This window comes from Columba livia, chromosome 3, assembly GCF_036013475.1.
Source record: "Columba livia isolate bColLiv1 breed racing homer chromosome 3, bColLiv1.pat.W.v2, whole genome shotgun sequence".
NCBI classification, from domain to species: domain Eukaryota; kingdom Metazoa; phylum Chordata; class Aves; order Columbiformes; family Columbidae; genus Columba; species Columba livia.
In genome coordinates, this window is record NC_088604.1 from 111,846,951 (window position 1) to 111,872,348 (window position 25,398).

General features: G+C 38.6%; 1 protein-coding gene across 4 annotated transcripts in view; it reads right to left on the reverse strand.

The window, feature by feature from the left end:
* The window catches only part of VPS54 (VPS54 subunit of GARP complex), a 51,385-nt gene that overhangs the window by 19,941 nt on the left and 6,046 nt on the right, over positions 1-25,398 (reverse strand). For all 4 annotated transcript variants that reach the window (XM_065059241.1, XM_065059243.1, XM_065059242.1 and 1 more), the window contains 11 exons: positions 21,394-21,555; positions 20,338-20,579; positions 18,765-18,843; positions 16,043-16,077; positions 14,605-14,736; positions 12,004-12,389; positions 7,532-7,658; positions 6,371-6,478; positions 3,458-3,513; positions 1,530-1,626; positions 714-1,051 (listed from right to left, as the gene is read on the reverse strand). In XM_065059241.1, the coding sequence (XP_064915313.1) occupies positions 714-1,051; positions 1,530-1,626; positions 3,458-3,513; positions 6,371-6,478; positions 7,532-7,658; positions 12,004-12,389; positions 14,605-14,736; positions 16,043-16,077; positions 18,765-18,843; positions 20,338-20,579; positions 21,394-21,529 (1,736 nt within the window). In that variant the 5' untranslated portion in view covers positions 21,530-21,555. The remainder of the gene's footprint in view (positions 1-713; positions 1,052-1,529; positions 1,627-3,457; positions 3,514-6,370; positions 6,479-7,531; positions 7,659-12,003; positions 12,390-14,604; positions 14,737-16,042; positions 16,078-18,764; positions 18,844-20,337; positions 20,580-21,393; positions 21,556-25,398) is intronic.

Sequence of the window (25,398 nt, forward strand, 5' to 3'; positions counted from 1 at the left end):
ATAAAACTCTGTATCCAGACCTGCTGGCTTTTGAAATGGCTTGTGCCCAAGTCCCACACACATCATGCCTGGTTCTCTTTTACAAAGGTAGCTCTGAATTGCACCCATGAATAAGGTATGCACAAAAGTTTGCCAAAAAGGTTACAAGCCGAGTGTGGAGCACCACAGGGCAGCAGTGCCTATGTTACCAACACACTGAGATAAATTTATTTGCTCATGCAAGTCACAGAGTTGACAATGAGCAATAGATTTTTCTCTAGAATCTATCCAGGTGTGTTCCATGAAACCACCTTAAAAAAATACAGAAAAAAACAGCTGTAGGGGACATGCATGGAGAACAGAGATGCCTCTGCCAGCTAAAGGCATGACAAAATGACCAGTCTTTCACGTAAGCGAGACTTGCATCTCTCCTCTCTCTACAAAAGCTGAAGAGATGGAGAAGGGGCCCTTTTCTGTAAGAAGTCACATAATCAGTACCCACAACACTACACACACGTCAAAGCGAGTCAAATGAAACCAAGACGAGCTGGGGACAGTACAGTCTGATGGCAGTATCTAGGGGCAGCGGTAGAGAGCCATTCCCCTTCACTTATGTAGAAAAGCACATTCTTCCAAAGTAATTTTTGTACTGTATCGTCAGAAACAATCACCTGCACCTAACACCTTGTTTCTGACATGTTGCAAAGTGCAGACGGGCAGCACATTTTACTCACATCATCTCTACTCCCCCAGGAGTAACAGAAGACGATGTTTGCTCTTTGCTGGATGAGGAATCCGTAGTGCACTCTGGTTCAGAGACTGAATCGCTGCTACAGGGCTCACTGTTTGGCGAAGTGTTTCTTTGAGAGGTAGTGTCAGCTGTGACAGATGGGAGGTCCCCTTCACCAAATGCATCGCTTATAAACATGCCTTCGTGAGTCAGGTAAGCCACTTCTGTGTCCACCGTACTGTCTTTAGCAGAGTTCTTTTGTAAGGTGTCCTCCAGGTCTCTGGTTTTTTGGTTCTTGTCTAGAACCAAGAAAACCACGCTACGGATACTATTTAACGTTGCCTGGAATCAAATATAACTTTTATTACAAAAAACAACAAAACTCTGTGCCACAAGCTTGCAAGAGAAACATTTTCTTTTACCCATGAAATAAAACTAAATCCTGGCTTTATTTTCTATTGTATAATTAGCATTCAGAGACAGACCCACTCATCTTTGATGGTAACCAATATCAGATGTTTCTGAGAATGGTGAAAGAAACCTCATTTGGAGCAATCTAACACATACAAAAGTTCTGTCCTAATCCCTAGCAGCCTGAAATGGATGTAATCATGCAACAAGAGGTATTATCTCTTTTCCAATGCTCTCTTTGTTAGCACTAATCATTTTTGCCCTGGATGCCAATAATCACATATCCTTCTTTCAATCAAATGTTTAAACTCTATAAGCAAAACAAACACCTTAAGACTTCAAATGGAAAGTAACTTCATTCCATTTCATCTCTGAACTATGTGAAGCTCTTGGTAAATTAATGTCTTACCTTTATTCTCTTGAGGAAGATGGTAAACTTAGAAAAAATATTCTTCAGTAAATCAAACCACTGAGGAAAATTCATCATCCTCATCTGGTCTGCAAGCCTAAAAAAAGAGCAGTGTTCAGTAAACAGCAAATGTTTACTGGCTATGATGTCTACTGGCACATAAAAATGCTTTAAATTGAATGGTAAATATAAGGAAAACTGTGTAGACTTATCTGGCAGAACAACAGACATCACCTGGACAACAGTCATGATGACCAAAATGTACGCAAGTAGAATGGGGAAAGAGGTATATAAAAATAGATAATATTAAAAAAAAATGAAAGCCTCACATTTACCATTTAGTTTTATAGTTTTTTCCAGGGCATAATGTTATTTTCCTTGGGATAAGTATGTGTTGCCAATGAGGGAGGGGGGTTAATAACAGTTTCAGAAATCATGTGTAAAAAAAAATTACAGAAAAAATTAAATGAAAATATTTTGCAAGTGTTACAAAAGCCATGTTATTAAGCCTATTTTGTTGCATTGCAATAAGATCACTTCTGCTGTTAAAATGCAAGTTAGCTGGTTGCGGCAAAGGACAGAAAAGTCAGTCACAGAACAAAAGTTAAACTCTGTAATACACAGTTAGGACCCGTTTGCAGAATAGTAAACACTGGAGAATGGTGACCAAATATCCAGTGTTTAAAAATGACCCTGTGCCCAGTCTTTCCCAATCTGGGTATAAATGCCAGGTAGATTTTGCCACTCACTATGCTTTATCAGCAGGTCTGTTTTTTTTACATTGTGGTAACCTTTTGCTGAGCCAAATGAACCACAGAGCTACAGAAACACAGAAGCTGGCGGGGGCCTCTGGAGCTTGGACCTCTGGATGTGCCTTGTCCAACTCCTGCTCAATGCAGGTCCAAACAGATAAAATTCTGCTGGGCCCTGACCAGGCAAGGCTTGACTGTGTCCCATGGCAGAGGTCACACAGCTTCTATGGGCCTCTGTTCCAGTGTTTGGTCATCCTCACAGGGAACATATTTTTCCTAAGATTCCACTAGCATTTCACCTTGTGCCTATTCGCTCTCATCCTTTCCCTGCACACCTCTGAGAGGAGCCTGGCTCTGTCTACAGCTCTGCTGCAACCTTCCCATGGGGTAGCTGCGGGCAGTTCTCCCCTCTCCAGGCTGGAGGGGGACCCAGGTCCCTTGGCTGCTCCTCCTACATTCCCCACTTCAGCCCTCACCCAACCCAGTGACCTCTTCTGGATCTCAATGTCTGTCTTGTTCCTCAACCTGCTGGCTATATGAACATGGCTCAGGCTGCGACTGCAAAGACACGTTGCTGATCCATGGACAACCAGTTCTCCACCAGGACACCCAAGTCCTGCCCTGCAAAGCTGCTCTGAAGCCAGCCCAGCTCCTGCCTCTCCTCTTGTAAAGAGCTGCTTCTTCCAAGACACAGAACTTGTCATTTTGCTTTGTGAGGTTCCTGCCTACCCACTTGTTGGGTCTGAAGTTGTCTGGTCTCCTCTCTGGATAGCTCCTATTCTCATCCACAGGGGACGTACTGAAATTACTGACACATTTTAATACAAAATCCCAGACTACAACAACAGGGAATGCCTTCATGTAGTTAAAAAAAATATATGCCTAAATACAGTAGTTTATACTTCATGCAATAAGATGCATAAAATTACAGAATTTCAGTATTTATTTTAAATGTAAGTTTAATTTAAGGTAACCTTAAAATCTGAAAAAGAAAGGAAATATACAATATTCTGACAGAGGCAGACAGGAGCAGAAGCTTAAGGTGAGAGAGAGGGATAACCCTTAATTATAGGGAAATTTAAGCAAAAATTAGAATGATAAATTTATCTATGCTAAAAACCATCCATCTCTTATGCCCACCCACCACCACCAAAAAAAATCTGACTGTATACTTACTTAACAACCACTTCTGTATCTATTTCTTCTATCTGCGATACCGTATTAACCACACACTGTCAAATTTAAAGGGGAAAAAACAAAACAAAACAAGATCTTAGCTTCCTTCTAACTGCTGCCAAGTTTCATAACACACACAATCCTTAAGTTAAAAAAGGAAAATAAAGAAAACACGTATTTGTAGCATTTAACAACTTGTTTCTCTACAAACAAACAAAAGCCCAAAAGAAACCCCCAAATCCAACCCTCCAAACATCTGTTTGCAAAATACAGATGATCAAAACATTCCCAACTGTGTACTAAGCTCTGAAGGCACATGGGCTCCACTTCAAAGGGAACTGCTTTTCTGAGGATGGATGCTAAGCATTGTGTCAAAATTGCCTCTCAGGTCACGTACTTAAGAATAGAATCCATATTCTTCCCCCTTCCAAAGCGACTGACTTTGTAAGATGCTGGTTGACAACCTTTTTCAGCTTCAAATACAGGACCTGGGATCTAACCTAAACTGGAATGAAGAGCTGCAGGGCAGTGTGGAAGCACACACACATCCTATCTTTTCAGGTGTGAAGGCAGACCCAGTTTCAACTGCTCTCCTAGCAGACATGGTATTTGCTGTTTGTCTGTCCTCCTCTTCACCTCCAGGGCACCAACCTGCCTCTGTCCAGAGACTTTTCCACACCTTTATTGCTATGGTGTGGCCTTTCCTCAAAGGACATTTGCTTTTCAACTGGTACATACAAAACTAGCCAGTTTCTTCAGGTCTCCAGAACAACTGATTTTCATTCCAAATATATCTATTGCTTTACAGCAATTTGTTCAGTGATGTCATTTCACATTACTCTAGATACAAATCAAATCAATTTAGACTAAAATCGCAGTTTTCTCCCAAATGTCAATCAATACCTGATCAAATGAGTCAGCAGTGAACAAACTCATCTTGCCTTTAAGCAAATATGTACAATCCAAATGGTGACTGACAGCCACCATCTCAAGCTACATGGATCTTACCTGCATTTTGAGTAACAGTGATCAGTACAGAAGCATCTTGAAAGTAGATCCTTGTTCTTGAACTACACAGTGTGTCCCGTGTGTACAAACCTCTGCTCTTTCACCTGCCTGGCAACTACTAATGTCCTGACTAAAACTGACCAGCAACACAATTGAGCAGGAAGCACATTTGAGATGTGGGAAGGAAACAGTTTCCTTTAATAAGGAAAAAATATTTCTAAGAGTTGAGATAACAGGCCACAATGCAAACAATGTTGCTCACACCACACAGAAATACTATGATCCTGCCTGTTTTCCCCATTCAACAGAAAATCACACTGGAAGTTGATTGAATCTTGTCTATTACCGAGCAGAGGTGATGCCTGAAGAATCCAACATAAAGGCAAATACTCCCAGCAGAACGGAAAAAGCACTTCATGATCAAGAACAAGCAGGAAAACAGGGAGCATTACTTGCCTATTTTCCAACTAAACAGAGAATTTAAGGGAAAAAATGTCTCCTCATGACTGCCAACACAGGCAAGTGAAAAGCCTGGAGACTGACAAGCAGATGAAGATTTTTATCCTGGTGTTATGTATTCATGCCTTTTTTCTTTTATTTTTTCTTTTTTTGGGGGGTGTGTGTATGTGTGTTACACCTTATGTGAAGGCCCAGAGCAGCTGCACATAGCTGTATGCTCTTGTTTCTCCTGGCTTAGAGTAATACAGCATGACTAGAAAGTAGTGCTCACTCCCATCCTCTGCCAGTCGTTCAGGGATCAGGACAATGACCCATCGCTTTCAGGTGGGGAGAGAACAAGCAGCTCGGGGGAGAAGCACTTAACCTGATTTAAACTGTGTTTGGGTCAAGTAAGAAAGCTCACACAATTGCTAAGTTCTTACAAGAGTGCTGCTGCAGTTCCACGCATCACTGTCTGTCTTCTAATTCTGCCACAATATTTACTAGCAACATCAGACTGTGTTTATTTAAACCCACCCTGCACAACTGGATCAACAGAACCAGGGTGCTGCAATGTGAAGTGGACTGGGGGAGCCAATCTGGCTTAAAACAAAATCCTAACAATAATTAATGATAATAATAATCATCATCAATATCTTGCTCCTCCTCCAGACTTGTAAAAGCTGGGTTCCCAGCACATGCTGTACCACAAGGACAGGAGAAACTGTCGTCTTCTGCTGGCAAACTTGCCACCTGATTCCCAGCCTTTGAGATACAAATCAGAGGTGGCTCATAACACATTGGAATGTGACTCTTGAAATAATCACATAGCTTTAGGGAAGGAAAAATACCCCTTGCACAATATTCTCACATATGTATGCAAACAAAAAAGATGAGTAAAATTAAAAGTACCAAACACACACTCAGAAGTTCAGTCTAGAGTTTCTGTTTGCAAACAAAAGTCATCATGTTTCTAGCCAAAATATTCCATGCATTTTTTCCCAAAGAAGTCATCTAGACTTGGTTTATCTGTTGGTTTTAGCTCATTTTATCTACAAAGATTTTTGGTTTGCCATTTAGGGTAGGATATCTTTTCAAATAACACCACCAATGTGGACAAGGGTTCATTTTTCAAATAATTTTTACAGGCAAGCGCTTCTACCATCTTCATTACTTTACCTTGCTCTCTTTGAAAAAGACAAGGATGTTTTCCGACCTTGGTAATTACAGTAATTGCACAGAGAAAGCTGTGATCTGCTGTACTAATGCTACATACTCCTTCCAGGTCTTTTCTGCAAACAGACCTCTGTGCTTCAGGAAGTCCTTAGGGTCTGCAAGACCAGCTGCTCTGAACAAGACACCAAGAGCCACTAAAAAACTTCATCAGAGCTGTTCTTAACTGCTTTCAAAATAGTTTGTAAGGGGTTGAAGCAACCTTGTCAGTTATGTTAGAAGTGTTTGGCTTACCTGTTTAATGATGTTCTTTGCAGTAACAATCATTTCATCTCCATATATTTCATAAAAATTTAGCTTTCTTTGTTTTAGAAGTCCAAATACTAGTGATACAAGTCTCTCCTATCAAGAAAAAAAAAATTAAAAATAAAACACACTAAAATATCAAAGTGGAGGACAAGAAAGAATTTAAAGAAATTGCACAGCAGTAAGAAAGTTTGTGTATCTAATACATGGTGAACAGTATTTTAATCAGCAAAGCACTTCGAGACTACTGTCACGCTTTAACTATGCAAAGCTCCCCGTAGCAATGACCACTCACGGAGTCCCTCCCAGCCTCTTTCATGCCTGGTTCCTCAGTTGTGCTCATTCAATTGTGCTTAAAAACACGAATATTTCTACAGACTAAAGAGTTTCCTTACCCTGAGCAAGCACGACACTAAATACAATTGCACCAGCACAAGTAATAATCTATCAGGTGGCAGCATGGGGGTGTGAAGAAACTATAGGGCAGAAATGGGAAGATTTAAGTGCTACTGACATTCATAAAATTTCATGAAACCCGTGGATGAAACAAGACTAAACAGTTAATAGGGTCTAGCAATTACTCAAGAATTGTACAGGCAAAATCCAGAAAAATCTTCTCCTGGCTAGAAAGCAATCATAATAGCCTAATTTTCAGATGTTTATGATCTTGAAAGCAATGAGGAGTATATACTGCAAATGAAGCACATATTCAGGGCAACCATATGCTTGATGTAAACACCCACACATGCACAGGGAGACAGAATGAGAGCGACGTGCAAATATCAGCTTTCCCTGCAAAACTGAATTTTACAGTCAAGTAGATAACAGCCCATGTTCTTCTCCACTTACACATTGAAGTCATGAAGTGAACTCAGTATACATTTAATCAGAAAAAAGAAGAACTTACTATTTTGAAAAAAAATAAGTAAGGCTGGATTGCAGTTCCATGAGTTTAGTTACAATTATTTAATTTTATCAAACTCAAAAAAAGGCCAGGGGGTGGGGGAAGTCTAGACAAAAAGAGAAATAGTATAAAATGAATAAAATGATAATGTTGCTTAGGGACCTGAGTGAATTAGTCGATGCTAATTAAGTACGTTAAAGATTCAAACATATTCATCAGGCAGTTTATTTCAATAATAGACATACCTCTTCTAGAATTTGGCAATCATCTTCTAAGGGTCTATTTAAATCATTGCGAGCATAAGTTGAAAATTCTGCAATCATCATTTTATCTATCAGCTTTTCCAGTTCACAAAGCTGTGAGCCAAGATGCCTAAGAAAAACAGCCATTGAGATATGAGCTAAATAATCAACCTGAAAACGAATCATTAGTTCACAGTTAAAGAAAATAACCACCCAGCAGGTAATTTCCATGCAATCAACGCTGGCTTAATGGGGCCTCAAATCTTCCACTTGTTAGAGCAGCTGAAATCATGCCTTGTTCAGAGGCACCATCACCTTGAAGCAAAACACTTGGACTTGAATATTGATGGAGGGTAAAAACTGGATGTAGGGCTCTTTTACCCCCACTTCAGAAGGTGCCAAGTACCTTCTCTTCCCAAAGAAGTGAACCAGAGCCAAGAACACTTGGTGCTTGTCAGTATACAGGTGTTAAAAAGAAGGAATACTTCTTTTGCTTGTCCAGGTCCTCAGCTCATCAGTCCACAAGTTCCTCCACTTCAAACAATGGAGCTTTTAATGTGGTCACAGATTCAATTCCCATGACTGAGACACAATACTAGCTTTATGTGACAGGATGGCTTTCAGAGAACACACAATAGTTTTCAAATTTGCTATTTCTATGCTATTCTAAACTAAAAATATTTTTTTTCCATGTATTGCAGATTTTAAACCATATTTTGCAGACTGTTGTCACACAAAACCACAAGAAAGTTTTTCACATCAGAAATGTCAACCAGTCTTTAAAAGCTGTGCCACTAGAGAAACTTTTACCAGAGTAAAAGTAGGAACTTCAAAGATGTCAAACACTTCAGGCTTTCCAACTTCCACTGACAGCACCAAGTATGTGTAAAAATCAGACTCTTTTTTTTTTTTTTTTAAAGAAAAAGACACCTTGCCAATAAGAATTAACAGGAGCTGCGATATTTTAAATAAACCCATATACAAAATGGAGAGAATGAACCTACATGGCTCATTGGTTTTAATTTAGCATTGGTGCAACTGGACCAGCTGAGTTAAACACATTAATTTTCTTTATTTTTAAGATGACCACAGATGTGCCTGCTTTTGAAATTGTTGGTCAAGAATTGGCTGGAATGGACAAACTGGACATTTAATTTAAGCAAAAAGGGCTTCTAGAAAATCCAAGCCAGTTGCATCATGGACATTTCAAAACAAACCCAACAGAAAACAACTAAAGATTATTATTTGCAATGTACTGACTGGAGTTGCAAAACTTAACTGCAGGACTAATACCCACAAGACAAAGGCTCTTACAAAGGCAAGCACAAAGATACTCTTTGGTAACTTATTTCTGTAACTGTGCTTAACTACCCTGAAACACAAGGTAACCTGCCTTCTCAAACCTCACGTGTGGAAACATCCAACAAGAGCTCCCAGCACTCACTACCACCACTTTGCTGAAGATGTTCTAGCCCCTAACAACAATAAAAACGACTGCACCCTGAAACACGCCAGAATAACTCAAACCTTCATTGGTACTCCAGCAAAACACCTTGGCAATGGTCTCTTAAGAGGTACCAGTCACACATCAGGTCCTTTCAATGACTGAATACTATAATTCTGCTATGTAAAATTATGAGTGTAGGGTAAAAACCTCTTTTAAAATACACAGATGAGAACTATTTTTTCCAGGTGTTTGAGGCATGCCAGCACGCCTGTGCAAGAAAAAAATTACTGTATCTCCATCACCCCAACAAGGATTGTGAAAACAATGTAAAAATTGGCAGTATAGATCTGTGACTTAGTTAACACATTAAGTATTTTTTTGTGTAACTATAAAGATGAACTTGAAAAGGTTAAAGAGATCTAAAACTTTAACTCTATCCTATAGTACTAGCAAGCAATAACCACACAGTTATGACTGATACATATAATCACTGGGGATATTTAACCTAGATTAAAGACATCAATTTATTATCTCAAAGCACGATTAAGGTGCTTTCATTTTTTGCTAGAGCTAGAATCAAATGACATTTTTTCTGTGTACAGCATGACAAGAAGAGAAAAGTTATTGTATATGGATGATGTGAGTAGTTCTCTTACTGCTTTATATTGAATGATTCTATGACATGACTCAATTTAAAGCTGTCAGTTCACAAGCAAATTCTACAAGCTGTCATGCACAACACTAAAGCAACAAGATTTTTTTAAGAATAAGATACAAATTATTTAGGAAAAAGAGATACTATTTGTTTAGAAAAAAAGAGATACTGATTTAGAAGTTACTCCCTTCTTAAAATAAATCAGGTATTTAACTCTATTGAAAATTGCGTCATTCTTGCCTAAACCAGAGCAAAAACATTCAACTGATATTTCTTGGAAAAAGATGGAGTATTTGTGTATGGCATCAATTTAAATTTTTAAAATTTGATTTATTTTTAAAACCACAACATTCTACTGAAAAGTTTTATCAAGATATTTATCTTTGAATTGCATGTTATTTCTCCAGACACGCTATACATGCAGGCCACTGTGAGACTTTGGAACAACTATGCTGGGTTCCTCAGCTGCACTTACATCTCTGATGGGGTGACGACTTAAGCTGCATTTAACTCACCTTTCTGAAGCTTCAATATCCAAAGCAGAGGGAACATTTCCCACTTCCATCACTATTTTTAACTCTACCAAACCAACCAATAAAGCATAATTCAAGAAATCACTTTTTACAGACAACATGACTATTTACATGCAAATATATTCCACATCTGACTGTAATTTTAAAATAATGGCACATTCCTGGGACATCATGTATACCAATCACGACGACAACACAATTGCACTCTGCTGATATAGTACGTAGGTTACTCGATCACAAAACGCAACTAATTCTGATGCTGTCACGGGGTTGCAGAAGTACACTCACTACATCAAGGTAAATATGAATGTGACTCAGACAAGGGCTGTGTACCATAATCAAGTGGCTGAGAACAGAAACAATAAAGAGGAAAGAAACTGTGCTGAGGTGCCTGAAGGTGGAAAATCTAAGTTAAAAGAAAGACTAACAGCTTCTAAAAACCTTCTTCCCAATGGTTTATTAGCTCTCTAAGTTTTTAATGTAAAAAGCCATTTTTTAAAAGACTTTTTCTGAGTTCTCTTCTACATAAAATTTGAGTCTTTTTCCAAACCAGCGAGAAGCGGTTTTAGAAGAGAAGCTCATCAGAACAGACACACGAGAGTAGCAACCATATAAAGTTCTGAATATTCATTTTACAATTACTGAGCAACAACCGTATTTTTATGATGCAAGCTGGGAACCACCAGGTTGCAGGAACCACATAACCTTTATCAAAACAAACAAGCAAACAAAAGCAGCATCAACTTACATATATAACTCAGTATACAACTCCACAACAGGTTGATGCAAGCCTCAGAGCTGATTTAACATACTCCTGTTAGCATCATACAACAATGGCAGCTTTGCATACCACACTTTTAAACTGTATATGATGGCTATGAAAGCCTACTTTACATCAGCGAAAAGGATTCTACTGTATTAATTCTCTTGCATATCACAGAGGACCTTGCCTGGTCCAGAGACATCTCCCAAGTGGAGCTCTAAGCATCCACTGTTTACAGAAGCAGCCAGCACAGGACCCTGGACTCAGTAATTCCCGTCACTGTAACAAACATCTTGATTTCAGTAAAGCATTTGACACAGTCTCCCACAGCATCCTCACAGCGAAACTGAGGAAGTGCAGTCTGGACGATCAGGTAGTGAGGTGGACTGTGAACTGGCTGAAGGAAAGAAGCCAGAGTTGTGGTCAATGGGATGGAGTCTTGTTGGAGGCCTGTATCTAGTGGAGTCAGTCAGACAGAGCAAGAGGAGGCACCCCCTGGCCACTGTAAATACAGCTCTCCACAAGAGCAGACAGTGCTGAACAAGTCCCATCTGACCAGTCATCAACCTCAGACCACACTTTGATAGCTCTGCATAAGCTTTTGCTTGCTAAGCTTCTTCCAGCACAAGCACAGGCTGGAGGCTGACCTATTCAACACATGGTCCACGCATATTCCTGTAACACCACAAACACAGGTCAGTAGCTAAAGACAGAGGCCTGGAGTGGAGCTGTGTAGCAAGAACTGTGCCACATGCATGAGGACTGCAGATCACCACCTGGAAACCAACTCTCAGCTGTGGGCTACAACAACAACTACAAGCAAAAAAAACCCCAACCAATCCTCCCCCCCCACCCCCCCCAAAAAAAAACCAACCAAACCACACCACCACAAAAACATCTATCTCTGGTATACGCATTAGTCACACTGCTTATGCCAACATTTACATTTTGTACCTTTTGTACTATGTCCTCCAAGAATGAACAAACAAAGGTAAAACAAACACCTTCAGCCAACATCTTACGCTAAACACATTCTAGCTCTTTTTGCATTTATTAGTTTCCTAGATGGTTACCTACCGGAAACTGTGAATGCCTTGAAGCTCTTGCTGTAACACCTCTTGTGTTGTTGCTATTAAGTCCAAAGCTCCAACAAACTCAGACGTAGATAGCAGCAACTGTACTGTGGGCTGTGTTTGGTGTACGGTAGCCATTAACTTCAGTTTATTGTATGCTTTTATACAGTTATTTCTGGTGAGTGACAGTCTTAAAACCCGAAGTGATCCTTCACACATTACTTTATCAATTTTGGAAATTTTTTCTCTAAGTAATTTTACAGCCTGGGAGGTTTTCCTGAGGTAGTCCTGCAACTCATGCTGGGAGGTCATTGCATGAAAAAATGCTTCTGAGCGCAGAGAAATCTGATGAGCAATATTGACTTCCACAATGTCCAGATAATGGCTCAGCTAGAAAGAAGATGGAGGAAGAAAAACAGTGTTGTTATGACTGGGAAAGCTTAGCATCATGCAAATCCACTTTCAAGGTATTTGTCTTTTTGTATCACGAGGAAATTTTGCTAATAAAAATTAAAACCCTTTGTCAGATTAGCAAGCAAATAACTACCCTTCATGGTTTGATAATTTGTTTTTAAATTAACTCAAAATCACTTTGATACAGCTGAGTAGATGCCTCTCCTGCTTGAAAATGACAAGGTAGAAAAGCTTTTGTACCACATGGTTGCACGCTGGCCTTGTTAAATATGGCCATTAACCAGGAGACAGCTCTAGATACTGGCTTGCAAGTAAGAACAGTATATTCATGCATATATGCTACGTACTTTGGGTCACTGCAGTTGCTGAAGATGCAGCCTAACTACACTTGATGATGTGGCTTTGGATTGCCTCTATTCATTGAAAAGGCTGCAGCACCTCCTCTGTAGAAAAATCCTCAGGATATCACCAGCTGCAGTTGTTTTTTGCCAACCAGCTGGAGTTCCTATTAAATGTATTTCTTGTGTGCTGACACTGTAGGATTCCCAGAGTACTCCTACATGTTTAGAACCTGAAATTTAAATTCTCTGTGTTGAACAGTTACCAGGCCACTGGACTGGCCTTATTATTTGAGCTGCAAAAGCTGTGCTCTGGCTTATGCTGAATATGCAAACTCATAGGACTGAGGCATTAGGATACTCAGCTGAATGTTAATACTCAGACAACCTGGTTGCTAAGGGGCACCGAGCACTCAAACCTCATGCTGAATTTCAAGAGGCCCATCCAAAGATGGAAACAAAATCAGCTGGGGAATATTTCCTTCTTATAGTTGTTTTCAACCTGCATGTATTTAACACTGGAGATTTATACAATATGCAAACTCGTCTTTTTTGTAATATGTTTAATCAAAACATCCTCTGCCAACGAGCTGTGACACACCTGGCCCGCAGGAAAACCTGAGACAGACTGTGACACTGGGATCAGAGAAAAGGCTACTACGATCATTTCTTTATGTGATTTTACCAACCAGATGCCCCATTATGCAAAGTGAGGTAGAAGAACAGAACAAAATTATAGTACCTGCCTCAAAGAGCTTACAGTTCCAATGTAGGTTGAGACATAGGAGGAGGTAAGGAAGAAAAAACTGTCAGGGGAAAATTGTTCAAGTAGGTCAGCAGCAGTGCAAAAGCAGTAAGAGCCTAAACATGTGTGCTTAAGGCACAGTTTTCCAAATTCTGTTGTAAAACAGTGACTGGAGGTAAGGATAATTATGGCAGCAGGGTGCCTATTTACACATGGTAAATGTAAACCTTGTGCAGTTCAGTCTTAAAGTAAAATAACAAATTTGGGCCCATTTCAGCACCAGGAAGCAATATAATAATTTGTTTATCAGGCATGTGGCTTCGGAGGCAACAGAACTGTGGCTCACAGCTATCCAAAGGCTTATTTTCAATCCACTGCATCAGAGTGCTCTGGGTCTCCCTTGTTCAAAGTCCATGTTGATTGTCCATCCTGCTGCTGCCGGGCTCACTTCACGAGTTTAAAGCATATGCCAGACACTGCTTTTTCACCTTCAGACAGTAAGTGTCACAAGAAACTCCAAAGAAGTATTCCTTCAACTTTAGATGTGGAGGACAACCCAAAGAAGGATCAAATTATCCTCCAGCAGAGTCTGTCTCTTCCTCCTGATCTGGAGGAAGAGGAGGAAGACTAACCACTGGAAATTCAGAAACATCATCCAGAAGATCTCATGTTATTTTTTTCTTAAACGTTTTAAATTCCTCACCTCGCTACTTTTTTTTTTCCCCCATTTTTGTTTGTTTGGTTTTGTTTCCCTCCCCCTAATTCCTAGAAGCTTTAGTAGGTTAAACAGAAGGGAAAATTAAAAGTTAAAAAACAGACTCCAAAATTATGTAGATTTTCTACAGGCATTTTACAGCTATTTGTACTACAGAAATGACTCTGTCATTTTTTTGACATGATTTGATAGATTTATTTAGCAAGGAAAAAAGTTCTCTTTCAGTAAGATGCTTCTTGCATTGACTATTAACAATGTGCAGACTGATGTAAAATGAGAGATAAAGCCCACAATAGCGATGTCTCAACAAACAGTAGAGAACAGCAGCAGTGGAGTTTCTTTGTAGGAAGTAACAGCTGCAACGGATAATGATGTTTCGTATCAAAATCATACCTTTTCTTGAAGTAACTTAGAGGAAGCTGCATCACGATTTCCTTTTCCACCAGCAGTACTAAAATGAGACCACGGCAAAACGGCATTAAATGTTAAGGAATCTTCCAAGGCAAAATCTGGCTTCATAAAAATCTGAAACAGAAAAACAAAGAAATAAATGCACCTCTCACACCTCTACATTTTCCTCCCCAGTTTAACACATCTCCTGTTTCATGAAGCTAACAGAGACCTTATTTGTTGATTTTTCAAAACCCAAATTTTCATTTATCCAGGCAAACACATTCATTCCAGACCCTGTAACCAATCTACTTTACGCCTTAAATGTTTTTGTCATCTGACAGAGTCTTAACTTCCTAAAAGTGGAATTCGCAGCTCCAAAATTACCTAGGTTATCAGGCATCCAAGATGATCTGAACACCCTGAGCATGAAAATGTAGGCAGCATTAAACCACAGGTGGGTCCTCTAAAGGATCAGAGCAAATGTTCTTCAATAGCAGGGGCTTATATGTTCATTTCTGGGGCCACAGCTTCTACCAGACTGGGGATCCAGGCAGCTGTCAGAGTGCAGTGAGTGCTACTGGGCAGGGAACAGAGCCTCAAGCTGATCTCATTTAGCACAGTGCAGCAAACATGCTGGTCACAGAAAGAGTGAGTAACATGTAACATTAACTCTACACATCTCATAGAGCCATCAATCTAAAACTCTCTGATAACATTATTTTTACCTGACAAAACTCATACAAACCTTGAGCTTCCAGGCAGACATTAGTACCCTTTTCCCTGTATTTATGAAGTGTAGTTTAAAAAGGTTCAACAGAGACTATAGCATCACACCACACTCAAACGTTCTTTTTCCTGGACTTTAAACATTGCAGCTATTCAAGTAACAGCCTACACGACTGGCATAGAGATGCTGACCCATATTAACACTCTGACTTCTTAATGTACCTAGGAAAAAATATTCAGACTAAAATGGAATCTGGAGTTGTGTCTTTTGTCAACCTGTCACAAAGAAACCACATCATATATGCTGCAAGCATATCTGCAAGAGGGCTTTGTTCAAGGAGTTAAACCTACTGTTAAATTGTACACTATGCAATATTCAAGTTTATATCAAACTCTTCAGTCTCCCTTTCCTCTTTCAGCACAGAGTGGTTAATTTTGTCAGCTCTGAGGTTTTAACTAGTAAAGATGAAAAAAAATAATGGCATTTGTATTCTACTTTAAGAAAGAGAAAATTCAAGACCACAGGAAACAATAAGAAGAAAGAAAAACATTGTTCTTAGGTTTTGTAAATTCTGAGCACTGCAGACCCTCTTGAGAATCCACTCAAGTAATTAGCTTGGACAAAATTTTTGCAAAGAAGACAGTACATTCATATATTCAAGACTACATGTGAGAAATCCTTATAAAAGCTTTGAGTGCACAGGAACCATACCTTAGGGACTTGTTCCAGATCTGTCCTGGATTTATCTAAAATTAAACAAAATACAAGTAGTCATTCATGAGCAAACAATGGAAAACAATTACCTTGAACACTGTTAAACACTACGAGGAACTTTCCAAGACAATGATGCCAGGTTCCTCACCAGGGACAGACAGGGAACAGTGGTTATAAATTAAAATGAAGGATTCTGATTGAACACAAGGGAAACCTTTTTCACTATGAGGACATCGAAGCACTGGAGCAGGCTGCCCAGAGAGGCTAGATACTTTCCATTCTTAAAAGTTTTTAAAGGCCCAATTGGATAAAGCTCTAAACAGCTTGGCCTGACCTCACAGCTGAACTGGCTTTGAGATGGCAGTTTCAGTAAAGACCTTCTGAAGTCCTGTCCAACCTGAAATATTCTGATTCTTTGAAACCCTGTTGTTCTTTGTGGCTTACGTTTCATGCTTAGAGTACTCAAAGGTGCTCACACTTGTCTGCTTTGACAGTGAAAATGTCAGTGATACAGAGCAATCTACTTAATTCTTCACATTCCTTAATATGCTGTTCAAGCAGCTGGCAACGGCCATTAAAATGTCCCTCTAACATCACACCAATTTTAATGTTCCAGATTGAAGATGTCCATACAACCACGTCTGCACAACACCTGGAGGCACAAAGGCTGGCAAGAAGGATGAATGAGGACTGAGGACAGTCCCAGGCATGCTGAGCAAGTAGCACAGAAGTAGCCCTTTCCATGAAGTAAGCTGACCTGACAACTGCAGAGGACGATACAGTTGAGCTGGGAAAAGAGATGCATTGTTGCACTCCAGCAGAACTTGAAGAAAAAGCAAAATCAGACTTCTAAGGTTCACCTTAAATCCCATTTTCATTCCCTACTCATTAACTTAGTGTGCATCATGAAGGAAGGTGCACACTTGAGGCCAAAAAAGGTGAGGAATTTCAAAACAACAAGCCCTTAGCTGGACAATCTACTCATCCCTCACAAACAGGTTAAATGCTTCATCAGCGTTATCTCCCACACTTCTACATCCTTGCTTCTTATTTTATTTGCTTGTTACTTCATTTGTATTGAAATAAAAAGGCAACCTAGGAATCATCCTGCTGTCCTCAGTCTTTGGACAGAACAGCTCTTATGAAAGTGAAAGGCCAAGTCATATGGGGTAGAGTTAGACAAGCAACACTAACAAAATAAACCACAGTAAACACAGAGCTTCAGCTTACCAAACGATGCTTCTACTAGGAAATGTCCATCTACCCAAGAAGCTAACTTGTTTTGGTGACATAGTGATTTTATCTTTTTAGAAAACAAAAGCGTCTTTCAAAATGGATTAAGCTAAGCCTGAAGAAGGAACTTTCATTTTGCAATAAGTGCCACCAACGGACTCATTCATGAACAGCTATTCCAAAATAACACCAAGTACAAAGAAACGCTATAGAAGGGCTTCCTTTTGCACAAAGAAGAAGGATGAAAAGCGATTGAAAGAACCTGATCAGAAGGAGTAAACTATTGAATACTTCTTGCTGCATTACCTGTGGGCATTGATACAGACAAGTCTGATCAAACAGTGATTGGTAAATGAACACTTTTGTGCCAATATTTTTGTGAAAATACATTAAAATAGATTAAGTATTAAAAGTTTGTTCCAGGTTATGAGCGTTTCTTTTCCTTTTGCTTATCTTTTCATTTTGCATCTCGTCTTCCTTTGTCCACTTCCGTATTAGCTGAACTGCTTCCTTAAAAATCTCAAAATTCAGCCTTGCTACAGCTGGGAACACCAAAAGAAGTTTGCCAAGTAGTCTTTGCTAACAGTAATCAGAGAAATACTAAGCAGAGAACTGGTCAGAGCAAAACTTCATGCAGTTCAACATAGAAAAATGCAAAGTCCTGCCCCTAGAGATTAATAACCTCAGGCACCAGAACACTGCAGGTGTCTAAAGGCTGGAAAGCATCCCTGCAGAGAGGGGCCTGTGGTCCTGGCAGACAACGAACTGACCACGAGCCAGCAGTGCATTCTTGCGGCAAAGCACCCTGGCCTGCATTAGGCAGAGCATTGTCAGCGTGTTGAGGGAAGGTAATCTCCCTCTCCATTCATCACTAGTGAGACATCTGGAACAGTGTGGCCAGTTCCAAGCTCCCCAGTACAAGACAGACCTAGATGTACTGGAACAAGCCCAGTGAAGGGCCACAAAGATGGTTAAGAGATGAGGGCATTTTTACTATGAGAAGAGTCCGAGGGAGATGAGTGTTCAGCCTGGAAAAGCTCATGGAGTATCTTATCAATGGTTTTAAATATCTGACGATAGAGTGTAAAGAAGACAGAGCCCACCATCGTCATTCTTCATCTCAAAGTCAACAGCTGCTAAAAATTTGATGCAACAGTTTCAATGGATCTTAAATAAAAGGAAGTTAAAGAAAATACTGCTGGAGACATAATGACCTGCCATGAATGCAATCAGGCCAAGGAAAGTTTGAAAGCAGGTATCACAAGCATTTTGACCTATAAAATATTAGCAGTGGTCATGCATACTTCTGGTCAACCATTTCAATTATTGTTACAAAGAAAGCAGCAGCAGCTGTTATTGCACATGGAGCACTCCAGCAAGTAAAGGAGATGATCGGTGTATCGTAGTATTAATTATTGAATGCTATAATATACTGATGCAAAAAATAAACTACTTTTTAATGACTAAAGGAAGGCTATGACTGTACCGTGCGTGTGTAATAGTGTCCTGTCAAAGGTATCTTTAGGAGTACAAACATTCTTGCATCTTTCATGAACCTTCTCTCTCTGTAAAAGAGAAAATATATTAAAGAATTATTCTGAGGCTTAAAAAAATGCACACTTTTCTTTGAATCAGTACACTGAGAACATTTTCAGTGAAACGTAACTCTGTTAGGTCAAATAATTCTGACAAGTTCACAATAGTATTTTTTTCCTCTTAAAAGCTCAGATGATGTTTGTCCAGGTAAAAGGTACCAAAAATTTCAACTTGTAGCCAATATGTTGTTTCTTCTGCATCTTTATATCTCAAGAGAAAATTAACACAAAAGTTACTGAAGAGGTGTAATAACTTGTCTACATAATGAGATATAACCATAGATCAATTGCAATTACGTATCCAAACATTTATTTGCTGTCTAATCTTGAAATTGCACTAACACGCAATGAATGCTTTTTCATTGCTAAATTAAATCAGACCAAAGTAGAAATTGCTTCCACATCTTACTAATGAGTACCTTGCTGAAACCACACATCTCGCTTTGTCATGCTGAGCTTCAAATTTTATTTTTTTTAATTACAGGTGTAAGCAACAAAGAGACCATAGTGGTAAGAAATTACATTTCTAAAGAACACCAATATTATAACAGCTAGATCTCCGCTAGAAGCTAGATCATGGGTCCGTTCTCTCATCCCAAAATTTAGCAGTCACTGCATTACACACTAATGTTAACAGATGAGTTCTTAAACGTATTAGCTGTTGAATGTGTGAACTAATGGCAACAGTTCAGTTACAGACAATTCCTTTTCACACAGTTTAACTATGATTTAAACAAGTAACACTTCCTGCAGCCAATCCTGTAAAAGCAAAAAAAATTATAAAGTTACAAATCAAGGAAGCAGAAAACAGTGGGAGACTTCTACATGTTCTTTCAGTTAAAAAAAAAGAATACTACATACTTCATGACACCTGCATTTTAAGAGTTTGTAGAAGTCTCCTACTGGCCCTGGTGTCCTTAGATGTAGCTTAAATTTTCCTGTTACAAAAGAAGCCATTGAGATAATAGGCGTATTCATAGTTTTAAGAGGTTCATATATAAATGTTTACACCAGAGACTCTTAAAAAAACCTCTCCAACCCTTGCAGCACATAGTCATGTTTTATGTTTGATCCAAAGGTCTGAAAATGCTATGTTGCGCTGTAGAGTCCAATCAAATAATCCTTACAGAAAAAGAATTCATAATCAGAATTAATAAATATGAACTGTAAGCCTCGGCACAGAGGTCAGTATTCAGATATACAAATTAAACAAACAGACAAACGAACCAAACCAAACAACACAACAAAAACTGCCTAGAAAGAATTTAGACAGCATTTTCCATAATACGAATACTGAGATTATAAAACAAGAAATACTTAATGAAGACTCAACAAGCACTGAAGAGTAAATTAATCATCAGCTAACTGTTTGACGGACTACTAGCAGGGACAATCTCTAAACAGAAGGATCTCAAACCTCCTTCTGGACCCTAGTACTATGTGTAGCTAATTTTGGGTTCTTACCGGAGTGATTTCCTGTTGGTATAATGCAAAATGTTCCTTGGTGATCTGTGGGAGGTAGAATGAAGGCGTGACTTCAGTGTCCACAAAGTCCACTCCCCATGTTTTTGTAAAGAAATCAGATTCCCTTTTTGCTAACCTAGGATCATTTAGTGCTGCTGGGAGATTGACTTTGGAATGATAAATAGTCCATCTGTGCTGATCCGCAACTAGAGATGGGCTGTCACATAAATTACTGGAATCGCCTGCAGCACAAAAGACAAGACAGTTTGTTAAGGTGAGAAACAAAGTTGTATTTTTTGCTAAAATGAAGTTCTTAAGCAAACTATATTTTCACAACTAAAAATGCAAAAGACCCATAATATTCTCCTTCTGCAACACTTCAACTTGCATTTCTTCTACCAGATTGGTTAATACAAGTCTTGAACACAGTGCTGTATTCATACTCATTAAAAATTTATTAAGCTCAACATCCTTAGCTTGTACTGAAGAGAAAAAAAATCCAACCACAAACTATTTTCAATAATCTGAACTCTATCAGAATGACAGCTGAAATGTTAGCATTATATTTCATAATTCTTACGATCCTACCCCAGCTACCCCGTTATAAACTAAGTTTTAGTATACCACAGCAGCTACAATTGTGACAAAAACCTGGTTTTACGATAGTGCTAGAGACAGGTCTTGGTCTCATTTCCCACAGTAAGAGGGCTGGGGTGTTTCACAGAAGTGATGCAGCTGGACTCCAAGCACACTGGACAGGATTTTTACAGGCTCTGACAGAATATACTCTCTTCTTGTCTGTACTACAGATCATAGCCATACTGTGAAATCACACAAACAAGATTCTAGCTATAATGTGGACATGTCAAAACAAGCTGCAAACGGGAAGACTCTCTCATTGCTACAAAGGGTGGTATAAAGTAGAATTACAGCACACTTTGAAATAAGACCATGGCTTAGTACACTACAGGCAGTATATGAGAAAATTTGACTGAACAATTGTAAATGCGTTAGCAAATTTAACTGCATTTTCACTCTCCTTGAGACCGACGTTACCTGTAGGTTCCTTGGGACACACATCAGGCAGTGACTGCACAGGTCGAAAGCGTTTGGTGGTGTCCATTTCTTTTTTGAAGAAAGCATCACTGCTGTTTGACTGAGGCACTGGTGAAGAACTGTGGCTTGATGCCATTGCATAAAATCACCACTTGGTAAAAGCTAAGTAAGAAACAATAAATACAACATCTTTAATAAAGTTCTGGTTAGGGATTGTATCAAAACAATGGCACTCCATCAGCTACACTGTATTTTGTAACTTGCAACACTTTTCCCTGTTGCTGTTGAAATGTGTCAGTTAAAGTTTATTTTAAATGCCAACATAAAAGGCAGAATATAACTTTAGAGCCTGGTTCCTCCCACACTCCTAGGTTTGGAGGATAGCTTGTTCTTGCACACAGCATGAATAAAAAAATAATATGTTAAAAAAAAAAAAAAGCCAGGACCTCAGCAACAGGAGGTCCACTCCTTTTTCCAAAGGAGGAGGTCCGCAACCTATATTTGCGATTCAGACAAGCCCAGCAACAGCTATCCGCAGATAGAATATATCATTAATGATTTATAGTAACTGAAATCATCATCAGATTTCAGACAAGTCAGAATCTGAAGAATACCAGCATACCACAAATACCAGAAAAGCATGAGCGCATGCCACACATAGAACACAGGCACCTTTTATCACTTGAAGCAGGAAAAATGGCAATTCAACATTTCATGGCTGTCTATAAATATAGTTTATTTCAACATAAAAAGCAATTGTAGAAAGATGACAACTAAAACACAGATCAAAAATCTCAGGAGCAAGTAAAGTCCCACTAATTTTCCATTTAATTTCAAGCTCCCAATTTGAAAATAACCAACCTTAATTTTACACCAGGGCTAAGCAACATAATGAGTTCTTTCCACCTGTAAACAATGCTGCATTTCCATCAAAGTATCAGTTGAATCAGTAGTAAACTGCAGAAGTATTTGAGAGTTTATTAAAAGAGACCCATAATGTACAGCTCAAAGAGTGCCTGTTCAAAGGGACTGATCTGAACCCCTGCCTTTGAAGAGAAATAAACACATCTAGTAAGATCTTAACATTTAACCACCAATCGTTAAGGGAGACCTAAATTACTTACTACCCTGTGAAGGAGCACAAAAAGATAAAAGGCTATTTTATCTTTAATCGCTGAAGCAGGCACCAAGGAACAACTGTACATCACCCTGTCAACTTCTAACAGCATCACAAATATTACAGGAAATTTCATTCAAAAAAAAAAAAAGTTCTGTTTTCCAAACCAGGTTGGTCACATCCTACAAAACATTCCTAAAGATGAGTTAAGATACGTACAGCTGTAATAGAACACCCTAGTGCACAGGCCCATAAAGACTAACAAACGCTGTGAACACATACTGTGGCCAATCTTCTGTCCATCAGGTGCCACTGCTAACGGTCACTTGCCTCTCTGCCTGACAATGCACAAGACAAGGACAATAATGTGCTTCCAATGACATTTTTAGAAGGGACTTTTAAAAGGGGTGAAAATACACAAGGACCCTTTCTAAACGGTTGCTTTCCAAAGCTGCTACTTCCTTTACTAAGCTCTTACCTTATATTTTGGGGTGTTCTTGTGAAAAATCTAGTTTATGATAATGACAAAACACTATATTTTAGCATTTTTAAAAAACACATCCCGTACTAAGTTACAATGATCAAGTCTCCTAAAGGCATACAGTTAATTTATCTGCCTTTGGAACTGCTTCAAAGTTCTGTATTTGCAGTTTTTCTCCTGAAAAAGCCTCTGTAATATGACACAGTCTGCTCTAGCCAGATGTATGAGCAACTAAGGCGATTTGTAGAAAGCACTGAAATCTTGCACTCTTGCTTGCAAGCCTATCTCCCCACAATGAAGTATTGCCTAAAAGTATATTTTAAGATGTGAATTGTCTCAACTACATAAATCTCAGTGAAGAAAATGCTAACTGCATTATGCCAGTCCAAGATATAAAATAAATTTTAAAGACAATTTAACACTGAAAACTATATTCAATACTTCAGCTTTGCGAAAACAAACTATACCTACTCTTGCACAGGTAATTACTTGCCACCATGAAATATTCACATGGCCTTTGTAAAATGACAAATCTTAAAACAGAATGAAGAGAGTACAACAAAATATCAGTGCAAGCAGCAACCTTCATACTATTGAGTAGATTTCAACAAGATATAAGGATTCACAGGCAGAGGCCTTCTTAAATGGCATGCAATATGATGCTGTGCTAAATTATTCATAGTTAACAGCTATTCTAGTAGCTTCCTAAGTCAGAGCCTTATGGATAATTAACCTCAATGAACAGCACCATTTGCACAGGAATAAACCCACTTGTACTGCCCCAAATCAGACATCCCTCAAACTGCAGTCCTTAAACCAGCCAAGTAAGTATAGCTTCAGAGAGAAACAAAGCTAGACAGAATTACCTGAACTAAATTCAAATTACAAAGGAATATGTGACAAATCTACACGAAGACAAAAGTCCTGCCCTACACCTGAGCCCTTCTGCATACACGGACCTTGCAGACAACTGAAAAAGCCTCACTCATTCCCCAACAGAACAGCTGTTCCTTGTGCTACACTACATTTTACAGACAACCGAATCAGCATTTTTAAAAACACGACAACATATAAACTTGCTGATTTAAACATACTAAAAAAAAAAGAAACACAGTGTTAATATAGAACAAAACTGCTAATATTTTGACTCATTCCACTTTAAATGCAAGTGAAATGCAGGTAAATGTAGTTAACTACACAAGCTAAGAAGAATGAATTATAAAATCTTGAGTCCCCTGAGCCTCCTACTTAGAAGAGCATACAGGCAACATTAAGAATCTTCAACTATGTAACTTAATGACATCAATATTTAAATTATATACAATTAAAACCAGGTTAGATTAACTCTGTTCTCTCCAGTAATCCCCACAATTTACTCACATTTTGTCTAGCAATGTGTATTAAACTAACACAATAGAAAACTTTAGGGATTAGATACATGAGTAATGATGGAAATACTTACAGGATTATAGCTGTATTTCCATTGTGCCTTCAATATATTAAATCTTTTTTTCACATACAATATTAATTTCCTTAGTTAAAAAAATGACATTACACTGTCACTGTAATGTCTTAATATTGCTTGTCAATAACATCTAAAAACTTTTTTAAAATTGTAACAATGTAACACTGTAACAATGAAAACAGCTTTGATGATTTGAATTTACACAATTCTTACAGTCTGAACAAATGAAGATTAGTATTTCAAATACAATCTTACATCTTCCTCTGTTTAAAAAAAAATCCTTGTTCAATAACACACTTAGCAACTATGATATGACACAACTGCACGATGTACAGGATGCTATAAAATGTCTGTGATGACAAATGTAATAACCACATGCCTGGATACTGTACAGTCAGCAAAGTAGAAGATCTGTGCAGTTAGTAATGTACTAATCACATTAATTTTAAGGAGTTGTTTCTGTGATGACTACTGTGATGACTACTGCATTTCACACTCAAGGTTTCAGCAGTCAGAAGAAATTTCCACAACAACAACACATATTACTCAGAAGTCATTGCACAGGACAGTTACAACTCTTGAGTACATGCTTGGTTTTTCAAGTATTAAGACTAGCACAAAGTTCTTTAGAAACTGCCTTTCCATTATCCTGAGCATTACTTGCACACTTTGTATTTCAGATAGTAAGTTCTCACTACTGAAACAACCAGTATTATCTCTATATGAACACGATACCAGATGGTATCCAGATACCAGAAGGTGCAAACGAAACCTCATCTCTTCATGGATATTAACGACATATTTCATCATTCTTGGGTGGTTTTCCATTAGCACTATCAACCAATTTTGTATTTCCTACTTAAGGTAACAGCTTTACATGAGTTAAACTTTTTTACTGGAAATATTCATGTGCACACACTTCAGTTTGTAAAGCTGTAACAT